We start from the raw sequence: 24213 nt of genomic DNA on the forward strand, positions 1-24213 counted from the left end.
ACCTTAGTTTTTTTTTTTTTTTTTTTTTTTTACTAGCCAAGCCAAACTAAAAGAGCAATGGCTGTCACCTCATGCTGCAGTTGGTAACTGAGGTTATGCCCCTTTTTTTTCATCACATCAGCCTGGGTTTGGTTCCTAAATCAAGCCCTTTCTGGTTTGGTATTCATGTTACTTTTGAAATATCAGCAATGTGTCTTAGCTAAAATATGGTTATGAGATTTAAAAGAATTTTTTTAAGGGAGCTTAATGGTTAAAAGTCAGCTTAATTAAAAGCTAACATCTAAGATGTGTTTGTGTGTGTTGTGTCTGTATGTGTGTGTGTCTGTATTTTAAAGGCCGCCATGTTTTGTTTTGTTTTTTTCTCTCCTAGGACCTTGGTTTGTTTGTTTGTTTGTTTTTAGCAAGTTTTGTTTTCTTCTCAGTGGACTGAATCTGTTTTTTCATATGTTGCTGCTGTCTCTCCTTTTTCTTGCCACCCTGTGCTGCATGAGGAACCTAAAATAGTTTCTAACAGCCTGTCAGTTTCTAACAGGCATTCCTTAAAGAAAACAGAGAAGGTGCCAGACTCTCTTTTGGGGAGAAACCTCTGTTTTTCCTTATGGAATCCCAAGAGTGTAAACAGACAAGTTCATCTCAGGTCTTAAACTCCTTGCTTTTGTATTATGTTACCTGGTTCTTCTTCTTCTTCTTCCTCTTCTTCTTCCTCCTCCTCCTCCTCCTCCTCTTCTTCTTCTTCTTCCTCTTCCTCTCCATCTCCTTCTCCTTCTTTTCCTTCTCCTTCTTCTTCTCCTCCCCCTCCTTCTCCTTCTCCTCTCCTTCTTCTTCTTCTCCTCTCCTTCTTCTCCTTCTTCTCCTTCTCCTCCTTCTCCCTCTTCTCCCTCTTCTTCTTTTTCACTAAAATAGTTACTATAACAGAGGTTATACTTGGGCGTTTAAAGTAAGGAAGAGTATGGTTTAGACACTTAGGGAAATGTCTTTGTTAAAAAAAAAAAAAAAAAAATGGAGGATGTACCGTAAAAGCATCATGTGGTCTTGGCCTCATAATAATTCTATTTTTGGAGACCCAGGATTCAGTATGGGCTCAGTCCAGAGCTCAGAGATCCAGTTTAGAATTACCTATCTAAATAAAATTGGTCTTCTTATATAATCCTATGATAGATTTCTATAATTTTATGTTTGATTTGGCATTTGTTTTTAATCTCCCTCTACTTTCATCAGACTGTTTCTCTCTGTACCTTTAGATGTAAATTTAACTATCTGATTTTTCACCTAAGAGTTCCTTTAATGTACAAATTTAGAGCCATCTAGCTGACAACTGCCTAGGGTAATAAAACAGGCTACCAAGAAATTGGAAGTCTAAAATAGAAGTAAAAACAGGTCTTATGAACCTATAAGATCTACTTCTGTCTGCGTGTCTAATACATCTATGCATTTATGTATCATATATGTTTCATTGCTAAAAATATATAAAAGAGGTCTAATTAATTGGCTTCAAGAGAAAAACGTTGCTTTCAATCAAATACCTTATCAGAAAAAAATAGAGACTTTAAGTCAAATGCTATTTCAAGTTCATGTAATTTAAGTAAATCTTGAATAAATAAGCTGATTTTAAAGGCATTCATGAACTAGAAATTAGAAATGGCCCCAGAGTTGTCAACATACATTATTGTTTAAATTTATTGGTAAAATGATTTCATATTTATCTCTGCCAGATGTCAAAATTTGGCATGAGGGTTATAAAGCTATGAATGCAGCATGAAGGAAAATTATCTTTGTTTGTGCAAAATTTGATAAATAAGGCATTTAATATTGTTCAGTTAATGGAAACAGCTAAATTCTGAGTTACTGGCAAAAAGGAAGGAAGGGAGGGAGGGAGGGAGGGAGGAAGGAAGGAAGGAAGGAAGGAAGGAAGGAAAAAAGAAAGAAAATATTTATCTAACTGTAAGGTTCTTACTTAGGAAAACCTGAAATTCACAGACTATAAAAATGATTAACTGGGAAATAACATTAAATGATAACTATCACAGTTTTCATAAGTAATCTGGGTAAAAATTAAAAAATTAATTAGGTAAATGTAATGAATAAATCCTTGTAAATAAACTTGTCATATAAGTTAGAATCTAAAGTTATATTAAGTTAAATAATGGATACTCATTAAATGTCTGAGTCATTTCCAATTTTAAAAGAAATATATTATAGGAAAATATTTTTTCTAAAAGGAAATGTGTTCTTATTTAAAGGAAAATAATTTTGTCTAATTCAAAGGTTATTTAAAAGTTATTTATGAAATAAGGTAAAAGTAACCAGTAAATAAAAGCAAGGTAAAGGAAGTTATAAATATAACGGGTATTTTCAACAAGAAAGGTTAAAAGGAAGATAATTTTATATGAGAAATAATTTTATATGGTAGATTTCTGCCTTAGAATAAAATGACTGGTTGTTTAAGAAAAAAGGATGTTCAGGACAAACCAGAAAGTCCAAGCGTGTCATGAATGGTCTGTGTAAGTCATAACAAGAGGATTTATGGAAAAAACTTGTATGTGACCAAGTTGTTTATAATTAAGGGAAATTATTTTTAATGGTCTTTCTAGAGATTGGGTTTTGATTTTTTTTTAAAAAGACATTTATATACTAAAGAATTGGGTAGAACAATGAAATTTTCTTAAGGTGTTGATTTACTGTTAATAAAATTACAAGAGATTTTAATGTTTTTAATCCAAAGTTGAAACTTCTATTGCATCTCTCTGTTTTCAGCTTTCTCCCCCCATTTGAAAGGCCTAAAATGATAACTCTATCCTTCAACTCATTTTCAGCTCTCATAAGTTTTATTTCTTTGTGTTCCAACTGTTTTTTGTGGCCTGATACTAAAAATGTTTTATCTTAAAGGAAATGCTTCCTTCCAATCTAATATTCTGTGCTCTTGGCTTTAAATTGTTCTACAAATCAGAAAATTTTCACTATGAATCAGGAAACACTTCCTATGTCTAACTAATTCAAGTACCCTTTTCATTAGTTTTGACTTGAAGGTTATCTAAATGGACTCCCCAGAGGGACCAACATTCACACGCACTGCAGAGGGTCTTTTCTTTTACCTTTGGGTAACTGGCCTAACGAACAGATTTTATGTTTATCAAAATAATTTTGAGGCCGGGCGCAGTGGCTCAAGCCTGTAATCCCAGCACTTTGGGAGGCCGAGATGGGCGGATCACGAGGTCAGGAGATCAAGACCATCCTGGCTAACATGGTGAAAGCCCGTCTCTACTAAAATACAAAAAACTAGCCGGGTGACCTGGCGGGTGCCTGTAGTCCCAGCTACTCGGGAGGCTGAGGCAGGAGAATGGCGTGAACCCGGGAGGCGGAGCTTGCAGTGAGCTGAGATCCGGCCACTGCACTCCAGCCTGGGCGACAGAGCGAGACTCCGTCTCAAAATAAATAAATAAATAAATAATTTTGATATCATTAAGTTTTGCTTTTCTTAGAAAATTGAAAATAGTTTTAATTAAGGCTATTATATTTATATCTGTCTAGCTTTCTATATGTGCTTTTAAAGTCCTTATGCCATTAAGTTACAGGGTTTTGACTCCTTGGTCTAAAAAGGACACCAAGTCCTGCTAAATCTTAAACAATGACAGCAGTTAAAGCCTCATCTTCAGACCCAGTAGAAGATGCCAATCAAAATAAATTGCATTCATGAGACACAGGGCCAGAAATTAAAGCTATTCAACTCCTCAAGGCCAGGAACTATCACAGAAGAGGCAGGCATGTGAGTAAGGGCTGATTTTGAGAGATAAAGTCAGGTGAGTTTCTCTATAAAGTAACCATTATTGTCAAAGGCATACTAATGCAAGACCAGCATATTGGCCCCTGTGTCAGATTGACAAGGTTTTCTTGGTGCATTAGCTTGCTCCTTAATAAAAGATATAAAGGTTATAAAAGGCTTGTGGAAATTATATCGTATGGTCAAGATGGTTAAAATTTTATAGGTCGTTTACAAAATTTTGAAAAACAAATTTAATTGGCCTTATGCTGTCTTTATTAGGTCTTAATGTTTAGGAAATTAAGTTTCCCCTCTCAAAGAATAAAGGTTTTAACTTTTTTTTTTGTCATCTTTAAGTTATCACTTTGGCTAAATGAATGACTTATTTTACAATGACCTGTGATCCTATTTTGTGATATCAAGTGTTTTAAATTTTTCATATTTGACAAACTCCAAAATCAAATTCTAACTTTGGTCCTCATTAATTTTTTTATGTTAGTCCCCTGAAGTCAAAAGAGATGCATTTGGCTTATTTGATATAATAAAATCATACAAGAAGTATTGTCAAATATGAAACAGTGTTTAACTTTCTTTGGTTTATATTTATACAAATGTGTTATTAGTATGTATTCCAGAATTGTGTGAAATTCCTGTGATTCTGTTATGTCTTAGCATATATTATTGGTAGTAATTATGGTTATTATGTAAAGTCACTGTGTGCCACAGAAGTAACCAAATTTGTCAGTTGTATCTTTAACTATGTTTGTTCTAAGACTTTTGTCATCCACAGTTGTTTTACTTTTATTCTTTTTTATTTATTTATTTTATTTATTTATTTATTTTGAGCGGAGTCTTGCTCTGTCGGCCCAGGGGCTTGGGATGGCGTGGCCAGGATCTCAGTTCACTTGGGCAGCTCCACCTCCCGGGTTGTTCCGCATTCTCTGGCCTCAGCCTCCCGAGTAGCTGGGGACCCAGGCGCCCCGCCACCTCGGGCCCGGCTATTTTTTGTTTTTTAGTAGGACGGCGTTTCACCGTGTTAGCCAGGGAATGGTCTGATCTCCTGGACTCGTGATCCGGGCCCGCCTCGGGCTCCAAAGTGCTGGATTACAGGCTTGGGCCACCGGTGCCGCCACTTTTTATTCTTTTTTAAGGTGGTTTTATTAATCAGCTATAGGACTTCTGCAGGTGCTTTTGAATGCAGGGTTTTTCCTGATAACTTTGGATATTGCAACACTAGAATAGAGGAAAACCTCCCAAGACTCTCATGGAGAGCTGAAATGTTCATGAATATCAAGCCAAACAGGAGTTAACTGCAGGACTGAACTAATAGAAGACTGAAATAATTCTTTTATGATTTTTTTGCTTAAAACATTGCTGATTCTTTGTTTTTCAGAGCCAAGAAAACTATTGAGCTTTTTATATCTTTTAACAAGTAAGTATACTCCTATAAACAAAATTTGGAGCATACTTCTAATTTCTCCAAAATTTGGAAACTAGCTGAATTCTTAACATATGACAATAGACTTATTTGCATAAGTTCAATAACAATGTTTTCTTTTGTAACAGGACACAATTGGAATCACTGGTTTTGACTGGAATGGCATGCTTTCAGATATAAACAGTCTCCTTTAAGGAATCAAAGTTGACTTATAGGGCCAATAAAAGCCCCTTGGGAAAGCTGGCCTCACACCCTGTCTACACAGTCCCTGTGGTAAGTAAAGAATGTCACTTTCAGACAGGCCCAGGAGCCCCAGGTTTTCTTGGGACCTCAAGGTGAGGAATTCACCCAGTTAATACAATTTTTGCAGGCATAGGCTGGGCTTAAGGCATTAAAGTTGAATCTGAGATTCCTTATGGAATAAAGTTCCAGCAAAGCCAATTAAAAAAAAAAAAAGGAACCTATATGGCAAACAATGATCCATGCTGACTTTATGCAAATACTCCAGCCAAGTATAATAGGACTAAAACTTATTTTGTAAATGAATTTGTCTTTCATGTGTCTTTGGTGAAAATGGGACTGGAGAAAGAATTACATTTCAAAATAAACTGTAGTACATCTGTTATTAGATTCTAGTCTTGCCTAATGTTTTCCCTTTTATTATTTTCTACAGTTTGGACTGAATTCTAAAATTTTAATGGCTACAAGTCTCCAAAATAATGTTTTCAATTTTTTCTTTCCTTTCTTTTGTTCCTATTTTCCTGATTTGAAATCACTAAATATTAAGCTGAACTTTCTTAAAGCCATGAAAATCAAAGCTATAATTTAGAAGAAAATAACAGTGACCTATTTACATCCATAAACCACTTTTATACCTGCTGCCTACTAATGTACAGACTTTAGAATAATATGGCCTATACTGATTTCCCAAGATCCTCATTTGTTTTTTGTTATTTTCTCCCTTCCTCCCCCTATTTTCTCTTTGTAGGATGTGAGGCTTCACAACCTGCTAAAAATGAGCTTTCCTAATAACATGGGACCTACCCATCTAGGAATGAACCATCTTAGCCATGAGAGATTAGATAAAACCTGAGACCAGACACTAATTTTCTTCTAAAATGCTTTATTTGAAAGATTTTAAAAAGAAAAAGGGGGAAATGTGAAAGGAAAATAAATTTTGAGACCCCCAAATCACTAAGCCAAAGGGAAAAGTTGAGCTAGAAAATGTGGTAGTGTGCAAATCTGCCTCTCATGCTATTCCTAAATGAGGTAGCTACACAGATTAAAAAGCTACATACCTCCCTCACATTTGCACACAAGGAAATCCCTTGTGGACAAAGGACAGACAGAACTCAAAGTCATCATCCCTCTGTTCATGTGAGACAAATGCGTATCTGATGGCTTCCTTTGCCCTGTTGTTTCACTAAGCCAGACTAAGGCATGTGACTATTCCTATACCCACCCTCACACATAAATTGTATATTGAATAAGAGGCTAATCAGAGACTCAAAAGTATGCAACCATTTGTCTCTTATCTACCTATGACTTGGAAGCCCCCGCTGCTTCGACTTGTCTTGCTTTTCTGGACTGAACCAATGTACATCTTACATATATTAGTGTCTCATGTCTCCCTAAAATGTATAAAACCAAGCTGTGCCTCGATCACCTTGGACAAATGTCATCAGGAACTCCTGAGGCTGTGTCATGGGTGTGTCCTTAACCTTGGCAAAATAAGCTTCCTAAATGGACTGAGACCTGTCTCACATTTTGTGTTCACAATGATTGACAGCCCTTTGTCCTGTGCAGCACGCTGGGTAGGGGCACTATGAAGAAATCAGAGGGCTAACTCAGAAGGCTGGAGCAGGGACAGAACATAAAGGGAGAAAGGGGCCCATGGAAATTATGACTTATCCTCAGTTTTTTATTGGCATCAAGGTTTTTAACAAAAGTCATATAGTATTCTACCTTTAGCTAAAGTTCTTGAGAGAACCAAGGAAGACACATTTTATGTGTATGCGTGTGTATTCTCTGTCACAATCAGTCAATTTCTTCTTCATTAGATTGCAAAAATAGATGCTATAATAAGGAACTTACCAGGCTGGGTACAGTGGCTCACGCTTGTAATCCCAGCACTTTGGGAGGCCAAGGTGGGTGGATCACCTGAGGTTAGGAGTTCAAAACTAGCCTGACCATATGGTGAAACCCTGTCTCTGCTAAAATATAAAAAATTGTCTGGGCATGCTGAGACAGGAGGATTGCTTGAACCCAGGAGGCAGAGGCTGCAGTGAGCCAAGATCGTGCCACTGCACTCCAACCTGAGCAACAGAGTCTCAAAAAAAAAAAAAAAGAACTTCCCTACCAGAATTGCCTTCCAATTCCAGAAAGCCGTGTTTGTAGACTCTGTCTCCCCTGGGTAACCTTGAAACACCCATGCAACCCAGTCCTCGTGTGCCTGTAGTTAGAATCCACACACTTGAACAGGTAGGCTAACTGGCTATTAATTTATTTTCCTTCTAAAAAATGGCAGTAGTTAGGCTGACCTCTAAATCAAAACTACGGTCATATAAATTGCTGAATGTTCTAGCCAACAATGACTCTAATGACCTACAAGCTTCAGACGAATTTTGCCACTTCAACTGTCCAAATATATTCTAGTGCCACTGGGTAAAAAGGAGTCAAGCATTCTATGTTAGAATGTCTGGTGGGGGAAAAAGGTATTAAGATTCAAAGGCTACACAGAAATAATATTGTACTATATTTAAGATTTATGTGAGATTTAGTTTGGCAACATGGATAGGACCATCTTCACTGACCTAGCTGCCATGGTAGAATGGTAAAATGCCCTCTTCTCCACCCAACAAACACAAATGCTCAGAATTAAGACATTCCAGTCTGGAGCTGAAGGCTGGCTGCTTCCATCCTCAACCACTAATCATATGTTCTCCATACTGATCCCTCCCTTCTCCAGACCATTCATTCCTTATGATTTGTAAGAACTTTCTCCCCATTAAACCCAAAAGTTTAAGTGCAAGCCTGTCTTACTCAACTTCACATCTTTGTAGTATTTATCTTCAAGGCTCGATAGCGGTTAGTAGTCAACGTATTTTCACATTGCTTGTGATTTTCATCACCAGCAAATGTTACCAGTGGGCCTACAGTCATTGAAGGCTAAGTGCCCCAGCAATGCTAATTATCATTATTGAAAACACTGAGTGACCTTTATGTGCAAAGCACGAGGAGGGCTACAAACATGTTCAAAACAGTTCTTGCCCTCAAGAGGCTTCTATGGGCCAGAAGCAAATCTTCTAGATCCAAGCTCTTTGAAGCCTGATCCTCTTCAAGGTGTTAATGGAATCAGGTGGTAAAAGTAAACATGGGTAAGTTGACTGGTCATTCAGCAAATACTCATGACCATTTAAACTTACATTTAAAAAATAACCTACTTGATAGTACCAGTGAGTTAAGATGTAAGAGTGCATGAAGGGAACAGCCAGGTATCATAAGATTTTAGGTGAACCCAAGAAATGTAGACTTGTACAGGTCAATTAAGCGAAACCTTTCAGAAGACATGCTGATGTTCGACCCAGAGCAATGTGGCTCAGTGTTGGACTGAAAAACAACTCCAGCTTTGACATGGTTTGGGAAGAAAAGGGATGGATTGAGTTCTTTCTTCAGAAATTTGATAAAGTGATCAGGCAAAGAGGACTGAGAATCGAAGCATGTAGCTTTGATCCTCCACTTCTTTTAGGGCTACACCAAAGAGATGGGGATGCATGCTTTTAAACAAGACTAACTATAGCCTTGATAAGACAATTACCTGGCTCTGTCACTGCTTGGACTAAAGCGTTTTCATAAGCTAGGTGCACAGGATTCCTAAGAGGCTACTGTAAGGAAAAACAAAATCATAATAATGAAAAGTCAGCAGACTAGAAATGAAATTAATCGTTGAAGTTAGTTCACTACTAGTGAATGGGAATTCACAAAAAAAAAATGAGCTAAAAGAACTAAACAGGCAGAGTTCTTCCTAGAATAAATCAAGGTCAGTGTTGAGGTCACTGGCAAGGAAGTCTGGAGTGGCTTAGACTGAAGCTACTTGTGTTTGGGGGAAAAAGACTTTTTTGTATTTTTTTTAGTAGAGACGGGGTTTCACTGTGTTAGGTAGGATGGTCTCGATCTCCTGACCTTGTGATCCGCCCGTCTCGGCCTCCCAAAGTGCTGGGATTACAGGCTTGAGCCACCGCGCCCGGCAAGACTTGTTTTCATTGCTCTAGTCATAAGCACAAATAGTGACTCCAAAAGCTTGAAAACTCGAAGACAGCACAACAGCCTCTTAGTATGTCATTGTATTTTTTTTAAAAGGACAAAGGGGCAAGTTAGGGCCACAGGCTACTATGAAGCTTTAATACTTGCCTTTCCATTGTGAGTTTAGGCAAGGTCTCTTAGAGACACAAACAAAATTTTGTCATTAGACGTAGCTGTTCATTTGCTATTTCTAACGAATTTTTTTTTTCTCATTTTATGGCTGGCTTCATTGGAGAAAAATGCTAACTAAGCTTCACAGAGAAAATATGGTGAGCCTTTTCAGAGAAACAAAATTTTGAGAAGAAAGAAATTGTTAGTGCCCACTTCAGGAATCATCTGACCCTCTTCAAGGTGTTAGTGGAATCAGGTGGTGAATGAAAGTCAACACAGGCAAGCTGAGCGGTCATTCAGCAAATACTCATGACTGTTTAAACTTACATTTTTTTTAAAAAACTCACTCGATAGTAGCAGTGATTATATAGTAACCATTGCCATGGTTAAAACTCAATTCTCCAAACATTGCCTGGGCTTTCTGCTACTTCTGTTATTGATACAAACTAGTCAGAAAAATCCATAGGATTTTCTTTGTTCTTATCTGAGACGGGGTGTGGGAATAGGAAAAAGAGAATTTGAGAACAATATAAATAAATATCTATTACTTATTTGAGGAACGCTTTAAAGAGTTAAGCAATTTTATTAGTTTTAGAAGTGTGAATTAGGGAAAACGTGGCCATCTCATAAAATATATTTTTGGATTGGAAATAACCATTATTAAAATTACCAATGTATAAATACTTTTTTTTAAGCAGTCTTAAATTGTTAGAGTAAATAAAGCTCTTAGCAGCTTCATTTAAAAAAATCTATAGTAGTACAGATTAGTAGTATATGCTTATTTACAAGAGGGCAAAAAAACTGAGACAGTAGAAAACCATCCTTATTAGGCTAAAAGAAAGCTAGTGTTTTGTTTTTGAATTTAACTTCCCTTGAACTTTCAAATAGCTATTTAGAAAGCATTAATTTGGGGCCGGGAACAGTGGCTCATACCTGTAATCCAGCACTTTGGGAGGCTGAGGCGAGAGGATCGCTTGAGCCCAGGACTTTGAGCCCAGCCTGGGCAACATGGCGAAACCCATCTCTACAAAAAATACAAAAATTAGTTGTGCATGGTGGCACATGCCTCTAGTAAATATAGTAATTTTTTTTGAAAAGCTTCAATTTGGAAATGAGCTGAGGAGAAAAACAAGAGAAAAAGGTCTAGTTTAGTGAGTGCATGTTTTCCTATATGGAACTTTTTTACATAGTCCTATCCTAAACTATTTCTGCCTCTTCACTTGTCCTGTACTCTTTACTGACAAACTGCTCAACTTTATGCTTACTTGAATTTCTGTTTCCAATCCAAAATACAAATCATCTCCCATGCTAGAGGAGAGAATTCTAGTATTTCTAGGAGTGGTAGCAATGTGGTGTCATCTGCTCTATACGAAAAAAAGCCTCTGATTGCAACCCTGGTGCAAGAGGAAAGATTTAGTGGGTCCTACTGCCTTTCTGGACCAAATATCCTTTTTTTTTTTTTTTTTTTTTTAAATGCTATTATGAAAACATTTTAAAAGAAAATGTAAAAGACTAGTACTATGGAACCCCACGTATCCACCCACTTATCTCAACAATTGCTAACATTTTGCCATATTTTCTTTGACATCTTTCTCTCCATATATGTGAATACATATGAATGTATTTTTGCTGAGCCATTTAAAAGTAAACTGCAGACATCATGCCACTTTGGCTTTAAGCAGTTTAGGCATGCATTCCCAATAAAGCTGTTCCCTACATTACCATAATATAATATCATACCTAAAAAAACATAAGTTCCTAGCAGTGTCAAATACACACTCAAGTGACTCAGTTGTTCCTCCAAATGTCTTCTATAGCTACTTTCTTTGAATTATGATCTCAAATCTGTTGTTTTCTAACAGTATTACTGTTTTTTTTTTCTTTTGTGATGGAGTTTCTGAAGAGACCAAGCCAATTATGTTGTAGAATGTCTCAGATTCTGGATTTGTCCAGTTGATTTTTCTTGGTATCTTTTAGCTTTGTCCTTAACCCCCTGTATCTTCTGTACACTGGAATTTAAGGTAAAATACTTGATTCGCTGCAGATTGAATAATTCCAGCAGAAATATGTGATACTGTATAATTTACATCTCATTATAACTAAGGCACAATGATTACGATTATTCATTTTAAATTTGATCACAATTTAGGTTGTAAGCACAAATCTCTTCTTATTAATGGTACTTTTTCCCCTTTCAAATTGAGCCATTTGTAGGGTAATACCTTGGTATTATGGAAATAGTCTGTTTTCCATTTCTCTCTCACCTAATGATATTGGCATCCATTGGCCATCGTGTGAATCAATTATTTTAGTCATAGTTGCAACATGGTGATTTGTCTAATTCTGCCATTCTTTCTCTTACAGAAAGAATGGCCATTTTAAAAACTGGTCACTCTTCTGTAAACATCCTAATGTCTTAGGTAACATCCTGACATTAATTTAGAGTAAGTTATAAGTATACTGCCTCTTTTGTAACTAATTCAAATGAAATTGCAGTGCAAGCACTGAATATTTTTCTGCATTTGAATTTTGGATCAAAAACCAAAAAATTTTTATACATGACTCCTTTGAATTAAGAACTACGCAAGGAAGCCTGGCACAGTGGCTCACGCCTGTAATCCCAGCACTTTGGGAAGCCGATGTGGGCAGAACTACGTATACTGAAGGAGTTTGAGACCAGCCTGATATACATGGTGAAATCCCGTATCTATTAAACGCACAAAACTTAGCTGGGCCTGAGCAACAGAGTGAGACTCTGTCTCAAGAAAGAAAACTATGCAAGGAGTTGGGGATACAGGGTGAAGAAGACAGCCTACCCGGTGCCTTTCTTAAGAGCTGAATGTCTAGTCATAGTAAGTATATATTCCTCAAAGGAAAGAATAATTATCTGCCTAAAGCCTTAGGCAGTTTTTATGAAAAGCTTCCTAACGTAGAATCAGAAATCATTTAGGAAGAGAATAACAGTAAAGTAGCATATATAAATAATTTATCTTGAGTACTTTATTCATTATTCTAAGGCTTCATAATTTAAAACTTTTCAGGAAGGCCAGGAAGATTAAAGTAACCTTTCCTCTCACTACTCTATAATGCTTTACACTCATTTGAAAAAAAAAATTTTTACAGTTTGCTTTTACTAGAACGTCAATAATCAAAGCTCCAAGATGTAGTGAGATGTATGTGGCTTACGTTCTTCTTCCTATGTGCCCTATACCAGCTAGGTGTACATTTCACCCGTAAGTTATTTATATGAACATATACACCTGTACCAAAGGCAAAGTGATATGGAAGTCTTAAGTCATAGAAAGTTACTTTTAAAATCAACAAAATGGTATCCTGTTCCTCTTACATCTTCCTTATGAATCAACAATTCATGCAATCTTTGACAGAGTTCATGGTAAAGCTTAGCTTGGACCCAAACAAAAGTGTGGTTTTGGTTCTTGTGGAACAGTTTCACTTGTTTAAAAAACCCAGAATTCTTAGTTCTGATGGCATAGTAATCAACTAACTGCGCAAGAGTAGTTATGGTATTCAGACTGGACCTAATTTCCTCATATTTCTAGTCTCCTTTTTCCCTACCAGAGCTGATACCAGACTAACAAACAGTTCTCACTTAACATACATAAACTACTAAGAGTCAAACTTTATTTCATGAAAACAAAGCTGAACTTTGTAGTTTCCTGTACATTATGGTGACCACTTGGCAATTGATTATAAAGGTCCATTTATGCTGGGAAACCTGTTGAACAGGAAACCTTCAAGTGGCAACATAGAACTGAATTTAATGAAAGTCCTCAAAAAAATTGTTTGCATTGTGCTATTTTAATAGGTCCTGCTATACTGTAAAAATAGTAAAGGAATTGTGACCTTGGGAAAGCTTTGAAGTAATGCAAAATACAACTGGTCTTCTGATCAGAAAATGGCCTACTTACAACTGGATAGTCTTAGCTGATGTAAAAATTTGTAGTCTTGGCCGGGTGTGGTGGCTCACGCCTGTAATCCCAGCACTTTGGGAGGCTGAGGCGGGTGGATCATGAGGTCAGGAGATTGAGATCATCCTGGCTAACATGGTGAAACCCCGTCTCTACTAAAAAAAAAATATTAAAAAAATAGCCGGGCGTCGTGGTGGGCGCCTGTAGTCCCAGCTACTTGGCAGGCTGAGGCAGGAGAATGGCTTGAACCCGGGAGGCAGAGTTTGCAGTGAGCTGAGATCGCGCCACTGCACTCCAGCCTGGGTGACAGAGCAAGATTCCGTTAAAAAAAGAAAAAAAAGATTTGTAGTCTTAAAGGGGAAATCGATTTTTTGAAATGCCTAAATTTGGTTAAAATTGAGTGATCAAAGATTTCAGGTAGTTTCAACTCTCCCAGGCAAACTGAAAGGTTAAAAAAGAAAAAATAAAAAGAGCTACTTGCAAAGGATATTTAGGGCGATTGCAAGTAGTTATTTAAGTAGTACTTCACAAAATTAGCATCAATTATACTTGAATGTTGCATGGAACTAGCAACTCAGACAATTTACTTTTATTTTTCTAAACTACAGTCATCTCCAGTGAAAGTTAAAGGCGAATAGGCACATTCTGAGGTAGCTACATTCTTTCAATTAACAGTTCCATCATTAGAAGAAATTTATCTTTAGTTTTTTCAACATGTATCATTTTACTTTATATAACACTTTCCAAGCTCACCTGACTCCTTTTGCAGAATAGTGCAAGTTAAAGGCCAGTGGAGGGAAAGGCAGGCATCTTGCATACTTTGCAATGTACCTAGTATGAAGACTTGCAGGGAGATGGATTTTTTCCCCCAATGGGAAGGTATTTAATACACATTAACTTTAGAAGAAACTTGACACTTTTGGCACATTGATTTAATTAATGCAGTTGAAATGGCAGGATTTAAAGGGGAATTCAAGTATATAGTTGCAAATCCTCATGTGGCATTACATTTGGAGATGGGGGTTGGCTAAGTCAGTTTAACATATTTTGAAGCCTTGATAGTTTCATCTGTAAAAAAAGTGTGTTACATAATCTCTAAGGAACCTTCTAGTTTCACACGCTATGGGATAAGCGTCAGTAACATTATCAGTGCGTTTTGAATATGGAAAAGATGCTTCTTAAAGCCTAGATTTCAGCTAAATTGCTTTTGCAAACCCACATAGTTCCTGGACCCTAAAATTTGGAAGCTTTGGGATAAAAAGTTTAATTTCACAGACCAGTTCCTCAGTGCATTATTTTTTTCTAGAGTAACAACTTCTATTTTAATGAGAGAAAAGCCAGCCATTTCCATCCACTCCCTGCTCTCACCCAGCATCCCCAAACTCTCCAGTTGGTGATTGTTCAGCCTTTATCTTCCTGTTTTTCTCATTTCATTTTATATATACAGTACTGGCTTAAAAAATATACTAAACAGGTACATATGTATGCTGTTACAGGTGTAAATTGGCACAGTCTTTCTTGAAAGCAAACAGGCAATACATTACAAAGTTTTAGAAGTGTGTATATACTTTTAAGGGCCCATTTTCACTTCTAGGAATATAACCTAAGGGACTAAGTAGGTAAAAGTACAAAGATGTAAATGTATGTTGTATTAAAGGATATTCAAAATAGAGCTTATAATATTAAAATCCAAAACTAAAATATCCAACTTCAGAGGTGTTGGGTGGTTCCATGCAGTATTTATTCACTTGGGAAGGTAGTTATCTTCTATTACTTGAAATTTTCTTCTAATTCTTTTCTATAATGAACATAAATTACATTCCTAAAAAAGTAAATGTGCCATTGGCTAAATATATTGATTTACTTTTTTCTTTTGCTCATGTGCCCACTATCAGAATCATGGGTATTTTAAATTTATTCTGAAAAGAATCAATCCATGAAACTATTTAGCTCCTTAGCTACAATAACTGTTATTGAAATGTGGTTAAGAATGGACATGTTCAGCTCTCAAAAGAGATTCACATTGAAAAAAAATAGCTTACTGAGATAAAACAATTATAAGTGACAGAAGCACCATTTTTTTAAGGTTCAGAAAAGACAAATCATGTGTCTTCAGAATTTCCAAATAGTTACTTCTTAAACTATGAAGGTCCAGAGAAACAATTTACTGCAGCAAACACTTTTAATAAGAATACAAAATTCACACCAGAGGCACATTCTGGGGAATGTAAATGAACTATCACAAGTAGTAATTCTCCTGGAAGAATAAAATAAGGCTCTCTGAGTACAAATATACAGGAAGGAATGATTTAAAATAGGTTTATGATTTACAATCACATTACACTGTATTAAGCGCTCAACACAGGCATATTAATTAAAAAGCCAGCTAAAAGGCATTTGAACATATATAACAAATCTTACAGTCCACAAAGTTCATGTATAACGGTAATTTTAGGTACTTCATTTCAACACAGAAGAAATGAACAGGCGAGGGATGCCTCTAAAAATATTAATTTATGTCTATGACAAAAACTGAAAGAGCTTTACATTGAAAATGGATTACACTACTGACAGAACCATGTAGTGGACAGGGCAACCACATGAACACAAAACCAGTAGTGCCAAGCAACTAAAACAGTACTGGCCTTTCCAATCCTCTTTCTTCCTGGTACCACCGCACTGTCCCACATTACCTCTTCATTACCCAAATCAAAGAATCCTTCTGTTTTCCCTTTCCTCAAAAGGAATGAAGAAAAACCAAAGAGCAAACTCAAAAGATGATTTTACCATAAACCTCAAATGTGGCTTAACAAGTACAAAGAAACCCAACATTTATATGTAGTGCTCCTTTCCATGAAGGAATAGACACATCAAACATTATCCAACAGGGGTTTCTTTATGGATTTTGTACATTGGTTGAACAAGAATTACTGTATCTGAGAAGGCACATATCTGTGATTTAAGGCTTAAACGGTATTGTTACATATGGAAGTCAATAAAAGCTGTCTATGTATTCACTTCTATCAAAATAGAACTGACCCAAAAACTAGTTTTCTAAGAACAGATTTCTACTCTAGAAACCATCAAGAATTTCCATTCCCATGTCCACCTGTCAAAAAAAAAAATTATCTTAAGCAGGTTTTGTTATGAACCAAAAGAAATTGCAAATGTAACTGTCCAATGACTTTGGGTGAAGCAAATTCATAAGCTTAAAAGCCTCACAGAAATGACAATGTGATTTCTGTGTCTTTAAAAAAAGTCCAAACAAAATTACAATGGTACAGATTCATTTTTAAAAAGGTATTTGCCACAACTCCACAAGCTAACCATTCATTAGAGCTGCTGCCTCTGTGTGGACGCTGCAGGAACACCATATAACTTTACTCTGCAAAATAGTTTCTTTTTTCTTTAATACATGAAAAGGAATCTCTTAAAGATGTTTAATATATTCATATATAAAATATCTGATGTTGATACAAATCATGTAAACCTCCCTTTGGAAAAGTTACAATTGGCCCTCATTTCCAGGACCAAAAACCTTGAATTTTTATCTCGTCAGTGCAAATCTATAGTAGATGTTTTCAAACTACAGAAATAGCCATCAACCCTCACAATACAAAAGGATTTCTCAAAAAGGAAAATTATTGTGTTCAGATTATAGAAACTATGTTTACATTAAAACCACCCACCTTCCCATCAAATTTAACAGTTCAATTGTTAAAGTATGAAAAAGGGAAAAATTAAAGCTGTTTGTGCAAGAATCACTACAATGCTTGTCACCCCTTCCACTTCCCCCAACTCTGCTTAATTCTTGTTAGGTTTGTTTAGAAATATAACAACATGACTTTCTTTTTATTTTCCGCTGTGATTTCACTGTTCTTCAAGCCAAGATGGGGCATCCACTCCAGGGGTTTTCAATTTGATATGGAACTGTTTAAGTGTCTGTTCAAGCTGCTTCTGATTCCCAGCAAAGTAAGCAGCAATGGCATTGTGGAAAAGGACCAGCTGATTGTGTAATACTTTAACCTGTGGACAGGACAGAGTTACAAGACCAAGCATTAACACCAATAACAATAAAATGGAGGGTGATTTATTACATTCCTTAATTAAATAGTGTATCTCTCTTGAAGAATAGCTGGCTTAATAATGACCAAGTATTTCACACATACCAAGTGTACACTGCCTTGCAGGGTCACTGAGCCTTTGATGACTTTTTAATTACCCTAAAGAGAACAGGTCGGTTTTAAGATGCCAAAATATATACCCTGTTAACCATTTTCAAACATTATTGAGAGGATTAATTAAAAATATCATTAAATCCTTCTCAAACTAAGTATATCCAAAATCATGTGAGATATCAAAAAGGGTAATTATATAAAAGTTACACAATGTATGAATAGTAAATATGGACATCATTAAATCTAAGCTTTATGTAAGCCAAGTAGGCTAGATACTTTTAAATATTGACTTTCTTTGTAAAGAATCAAGCAAGTAGCAAGTGTTGCCCAGAAAATCAATTTACTTAAAGCCCATATGACTCTCAATTATTTTCAACTGCTTATTACTTGTGCTGATATCAAGACTATATTTAACCAAGTCATACTACCTCTATAAGTCTTTCTTAAAGAAATAAACAATGCATCAAAAAGATTTATAAATTGCCTCCTGAGGTTGTTTTTGTTTTGTTTTGTTTTTTGAGACACAGTCTTGCTCTGTCACCCAGGCTGTTATGCAGTGGCACAATCTTGGCTCACTGTAAACTCTGCCTCCAGGGTTCAAGCGATTCTCATGTCTTGGCCTCCCAAGTAGCTGGGATTACCAACATGCCCACCCAATTTTCGTATTTTTGTTAGAGACAGGGTTTCACCATGTTGGCCAGGCTGGTCTCAAACTCCTGACCTCAGGTGATCTGCCTGCCTCAGCCTCCCAAAGTGCTGGGATTACAGGCATAAGCCACCAAGCCTGGCCATCTGAGGTCTTATTTACAACTGCAAAATGTTCAATAAAAATTCAGATTCCCATCCAATACGATATTCATTAAAATTGAACTTTAATAATTTTAATGATGTAAAAATATTTGAAACATGATGCTAAATGAAAAAACAGGATAGAAAATTTGTTTCACTATTACACACACACACACACACACACACACACACACACCCCACATTCTCTCTAGCCATTTCTGAAAATGATTTCCAAAACTGAGCTGGTCTCAGTCGCCTCTGCCATTATGACTGAGTTTCAGATCTCTTCTGCAGAACAGGTTGTCAGGGACAGGTCTAAGGAGCGCTTCAAGGGCAATCTGCCTTGACAGAGGGTGGAAAAATCACTGTATGATGTTATATATAAAATAATTTCTTAAGTTAGGCTTAAAAAACCCATAAATTACAAAGAAAAATATTGATAATTAAACTACATTAAAATTTAGAATTCTTTCTTTTTTCTTTTTGAGATGGAATCTCGCTTCTGTTGCCAGGCTGGAGTGCAGTGGCACCATCTCAGCTCACTGCAACCTCCGCCTCCCGGGTTCAAGCGATTCTCCTGCCTCCACCCGCCAAGTAGCTGGGATTATAAGCATGCACCACCACGCTTGGCTAATTTTTTGTATTTTAGTAGAGACGGGGTTTCATCATGTTGGCCAAGACGGTCTCGATCTCGACCTCGTGATCTGCGTGCCTCAGCCTCCCAAAGTACTGGGATTACAGGCATGAGCCACTGCGCCCGGCCTAAAATTTAGAATTTCTATTCATCAAAAGATAGTGAAAAGATAAGCTACATACTGGGAAAAGGTATCTGCTTTATATATAACTAGCAAAGAATATGTATCTGGAATATATGAAGAACTCCCAAAAACCAAAAACAGCCCAATTAAAAAAGAGCAAATAATACAGACAAACATTTCACAGAGGAGGAAACAGGAATGGCCAATTACATCTGAGAAGATATGCAGCCTCATTAGGAAATAGGAAAATGCAAATTAAAACTAACATGGGACACCACTTTATACCCTCCACATTAGGAAAACTAAATATTATAACAACTATATACTATTGACAGGTATATAAATATGTACAAATGTTTTTGAAAACAATCTGGCATGAACTAGTAAAATGAAAGATACAAATGCCCTATGGAACAGTAACTTTACCCCTAAGAATTTGCCGTAGAAAAACTTTCATGTGTGTTTCATGAAACATGTACAATTATGTTCATGGCAGCACTGTTTTTAGCATTAAAAAAGCAAGAAAACCACCACAAAGTTGTATATACAGGAGAGCAGATAGAGTGGTCTCTCAGCGCAATGGGGATACGATATAGGAGTAAACATAAATGAACTGTAGCTGCATGCATCATTATGGATGAACTCTGGAGTATCAGGTTAAGGAAAACAACTTGGAGAATGCCTGTGGTAGGATTCCACTTACAGAGAGTTCAAAAACATACATAACTGAACGATATATTCATATGTGAATGATATATTCATATGTGGCAAAACTACAAGAAAACCAATAAATAGGAACAACAAACAAATTCAGAATAGGTTTACAGAGGGAGGAGAGTAGAGAGGATGAAGTAAGAGTAAAGCACAAAGCATGCTTCAAAAGTATTAATATTTGTTTCTTAACTTGGGTGGTGGGAACATGGCTGCTTTTTTTGTTATTTTTGTTACTCTTTTATATTTTGTCTGTATGTTAAACATTCTTTTGTTTATTAAAAAAGGGAAAAAGATTATGAGAGCTAAAGTCTGTCTATATCAACTTTGTGAAGACTTGCACTGTTCACAATGTTCTAATGAACTACAGACATCCCATTTTATATTCAGAGGGAAAAAACCACCTAAAATTTGCTTACCTCCATTCATATAACAGATATTACAGAGGGTCATATTGTTATGTGTCAGGCACTACTCTAGGGGTTGGGAATGCAAGCAATCAACAAAAAAGGCAAACATCTCTTCTCAAAAGAAGTTTATGTTCTATTGAGGGAAGAAAGAGAACCATCTAACACATATAGTATGTTAGACGGTGATACATGTTACAGAGAAAAATAAAGCAGCAATGTGGAATGTGAGATGTATGTATGGGTGAGAGTTGCAATTAAATAGGAAGGGCTCATTGAGGAAACCGTTGAATACAGATTTAAGGAAGTGAGAGAATAAACTTTAAGTTATCTGGAAGAAAAACATTCTAGACAGAGGAAATAGCAAGCTCAAAGGGCCTGAGGTAGACAGTGTGCTTGGTATGTTTGAGAAGCACCAGCAAGGCCTGTATGACTGCAGCAGAGTGAATAAGGGCCTGGTAGATGTGGTAAGATAGATAATGGGTGGCTAGATGGTGCAGGCCCTTAGATATCATTATAAAGATCTGGCTCCTTGTCTGAATGAGATGAAAAGCTACTGGTAGGTTCTAAGCAGAAAAATGACAACATTTAATTTAATAAACATGCAAAGGTAGAAGTAGAGAGACCTATTAGAATATTACAGCAATAACCTGGCTGAGATAATGGTGGCTTGGACTACAGTGGTAAAAGAGGAGATCATGAGAAGAGGTGGGATTCTGAATATAATGTGAAGATGAAGCCAATGGAATCTGACAACAGATCAAGACGGGAGGTGACAGAGAAAGAGAACACTCAAAGATGTGCCAAGAGTTTTGCCCCAAGCAACTGAAAGAATGAAGTTGCATTTACTGAAATGGCAAAGACTGTGAGAGGGGCAGGCATGGAAGAGGAGAAAAGGTGGGTATTAACAGCTTAGTTTTTGGACACGTTTGAGATATCTCTTAAAATAGCAGTTTGGGCTAGAGTTGTAAATTTGGGAGTCATTAATATACAGATGATATTTAAAGCCACATGACTAGATAAGCTCATAAGAGAGTGGACAGAGAAGTGATTCAAGGATTAAGTCATGAAAAAAGAACTTTGACCCTTGTATCTCAAAATACACACAAAATTTAACTTGAAATGGATCATGGGCTCAAGTGTCAGGGCTAAAGCTACAAAAACTTATAGAAAAAAAAATAAGAGAAAATCTTAATGATCTTTGGTTTGGCAAAGAGTTTTAAACAATATACACAAAGCATAAATTATAAATGAAAACATCAATAAATTGGACTTCAAAATATTTCTCTCTTCAAAAGACACAAAATGAAAAGTAAGCCATATATTTGGAGAAAATATTTGCAAAACAGGTATCAAAGAACTTGATTCTAGAATACATAAAGAATTCTTGGCTGGGCATGGTGGCCCATGCCTGTAATCCCAGAACTTTGGGAGGCCGAGGTGGGAGGGTCACACCTGAGGTCGGAAGTTCGAGACCAGCCTGGTCACCATAATGAAATCCTGTCTCTACTAAAAATATAAAAATTAGCCGGGTGTGGTAGCGGGCACCTGTAATCCCAGCTACTCGGGAGGCTGAGGCAGGGAAATCGTTTGAAACTGGGAGGCGGAGACTGTGGTGAGCCCATATCGCACCACTGCACTCCAGCCTGGGCAACAGAGTAAAACTCCATCTCAAAAAAAAAAAAAAAAAAAAAGAATTCTTACAATTCAATAAGAACAACCTAACCAAAAAGCAGGTAAAAAATTTGAACAGACATTTCATCAAGGAAAACACAGATGGCAAATAAGCACATAAAAAGATGCTCAACATCTTTAGTTATTAGGAAAATCCAAATGAAAACTACAATGAGATGCTACTATACATCCACTAGAATGGCTAAAATTTAAAAACCTGGACCACAGTTCTTATTGACCAGGATGCCGAGTAACTGAAACTATCATACACAGTTGTTGGGAATGCAGAATGGTATAAGCATCTTAGAAAAGTTTGTCAGTTTCTTAAAAACTTACATGTACCTACTGTGTAACACAATTATTCCACTCCTAGGTATTTGCCTAAGAGGAATGAAAGCAAAGACTTCTACATGAAAGTTCATAATACCTGTACTTGTAATAGCTTAAAACTGAAACAACCCAAATGTCCATCAACCATTTCATGCCAGTCAGAATGGTGATTATTAAAAAGTCAAGAAACAACAGATGCTGGGAAGGCTGTGGAGAAACAGAAACACTTTTACACTGGTGGTGGGAATGTAAATTAGTTCAACCATTGTGAAAGACAGTGTGGTGATTCCTCAAGGATCTAGAACCAGAAATACCATTTGACCCAGCAATCCCATTACTGGGTATATGCCCCCCAAAATATAAATCATTCTATTATAAACATACATGCACACATATGTTTACTGCGGCACTATACACAACGGCGAAGACATGGAATCAACCCAAATGCCCATCAATGATAGACCAGATAAAGAAAATGTACATATACAATATACAGTCATAAAAACGAACAAGATCATGTCCTTTAGAGGGACATGGAGGTAGCTGGAAGCCATCATCCTCAGCAAACTAACACAGGAACAAAAAACCAAATACCGCATGTTCTCACTTATAAGTGGGAGCTGAACAATGAGAACACATGGACGCAGGGAGGAGAACAACACACACTGGGGCCCGTCAGGGGGTTGCCGGAGGAGGGAGAGCATCAGGATAAACAGCTAATGCATTTGGGACTTAATATTTAGGTGATGGGGCCAGGCGCAGTGGCTCACACCTGTAATCCCAGCACTTTGGGAGGTTGAGGCGGGCAGATCATGAGGTCTGGAGTTCGAGACCATCGTGGCCAACATGAAGAAACCTGTCTCTACTAAAAATACAAAAAATGAGGTGGGCGTGGTGGCACGCGCCTGTAGTCCCAGCTACTCGGGAGGCTGAGGCAGGAGAGTTGCTTGAACCACAGAGGCGAAGGTTGTTGTAGTGAGCTGAGATCGCGCCACTGCACTCCAACCTGGCGACAGAGCGAGACTCCGTGTCCACAAAAAAAAAAAAAAAAAAAAAAGTAGGTGATGTGTTGATAGGTGCAGCAAACCATCATGGCACACGTTTACCTATGTAACAGACCTGCACATCCTGCACGTGTACCCATGAACTTAAAATAAAAATAAAAATAACTTAAAAAAAAGAATTTTAACTTCCAATCTTTTAGAATTAGAGGAGAGAATAAAAGCAGAGTATGCGATTTAATTCATGTACTGGCCTTGCAGGGAGCTGCTGTTAATGGTCTAGAAAGTTAAGACAGTCAGAAAGAAAGTGAGAAGGGCATCCAAAAATTTTTAACTAGCCCTGCAAATGTCAATATAAGTCAGTTTGTTTACCCACTCCCGAGTAGCTGACTAAACACAGAGAGAGTTTTTGTAGCTGAGGAAGACTCGGCAGCCCACGAACAAAGGCTCAGGCTCAGTATATTCGTTGTATTTAAAATGGCCCCCCACCCCACAATGCAACTTAATCCATGGGAAATCAAAGATGGTGCTTTGCAGGATTGAATTCTAGTTTTCACAACAAAATGATACAATATCCATATCCACAAGAAACATTCTCCCAGTAATTGTTAGAAGACTGATGTGTCAAGTCTTTTAAAGTATACATATGCATCAGATCAGTTCCCTGGTACAGAGGGGACCTTCGAGGATTCACAGCTTTGTAATTATAATGTAAAAACAAAAGAAAAAAAACTCCAAATGGAAATGAAGTATAAAATTTCATCCTCAAATATAAGAAACTATTTTTTTTTTTTTTCTAAAACGCTACTTGTTCTCACTCTGGCTTAT

The 24213-nt window shown here is 36.8% G+C and overlaps 2 protein-coding genes across 6 annotated transcripts in view; both read right to left on the reverse strand.

Annotated features, from left to right (window-relative positions):
* The window catches only part of FHDC1 (FH2 domain containing 1), an 89220-nt gene that overhangs the window by 53970 nt on the left and 11037 nt on the right, over positions 1 to 24213 (reverse strand). The window lies entirely within an intron of this gene.
* The window catches only part of ARFIP1 (ARF interacting protein 1), a 124959-nt gene continuing 116446 nt past the window's right edge, over positions 15701 to 24213 (reverse strand). For all 5 annotated transcript variants that reach the window (XM_017871116.1, XM_017871114.1, XM_017871112.1 and 2 more), the window contains one exon: positions 15701 to 17563. In XM_017871116.1, coding sequence (XP_017726605.1) covers positions 17408 to 17563 — 156 coding nt within the window. In that variant the 3' untranslated portion in view covers positions 15701 to 17407. The remainder of the gene's footprint in view (positions 17564 to 24213) is intronic.

The sequence above is a fragment of the Rhinopithecus bieti genome, unplaced genomic scaffold (assembly GCF_001698545.2).
Source record: "Rhinopithecus bieti isolate Rb0 unplaced genomic scaffold, ASM169854v2 scaffold_3878, whole genome shotgun sequence".
In the NCBI taxonomy this organism is placed as follows: domain Eukaryota; kingdom Metazoa; phylum Chordata; class Mammalia; order Primates; family Cercopithecidae; genus Rhinopithecus; species Rhinopithecus bieti.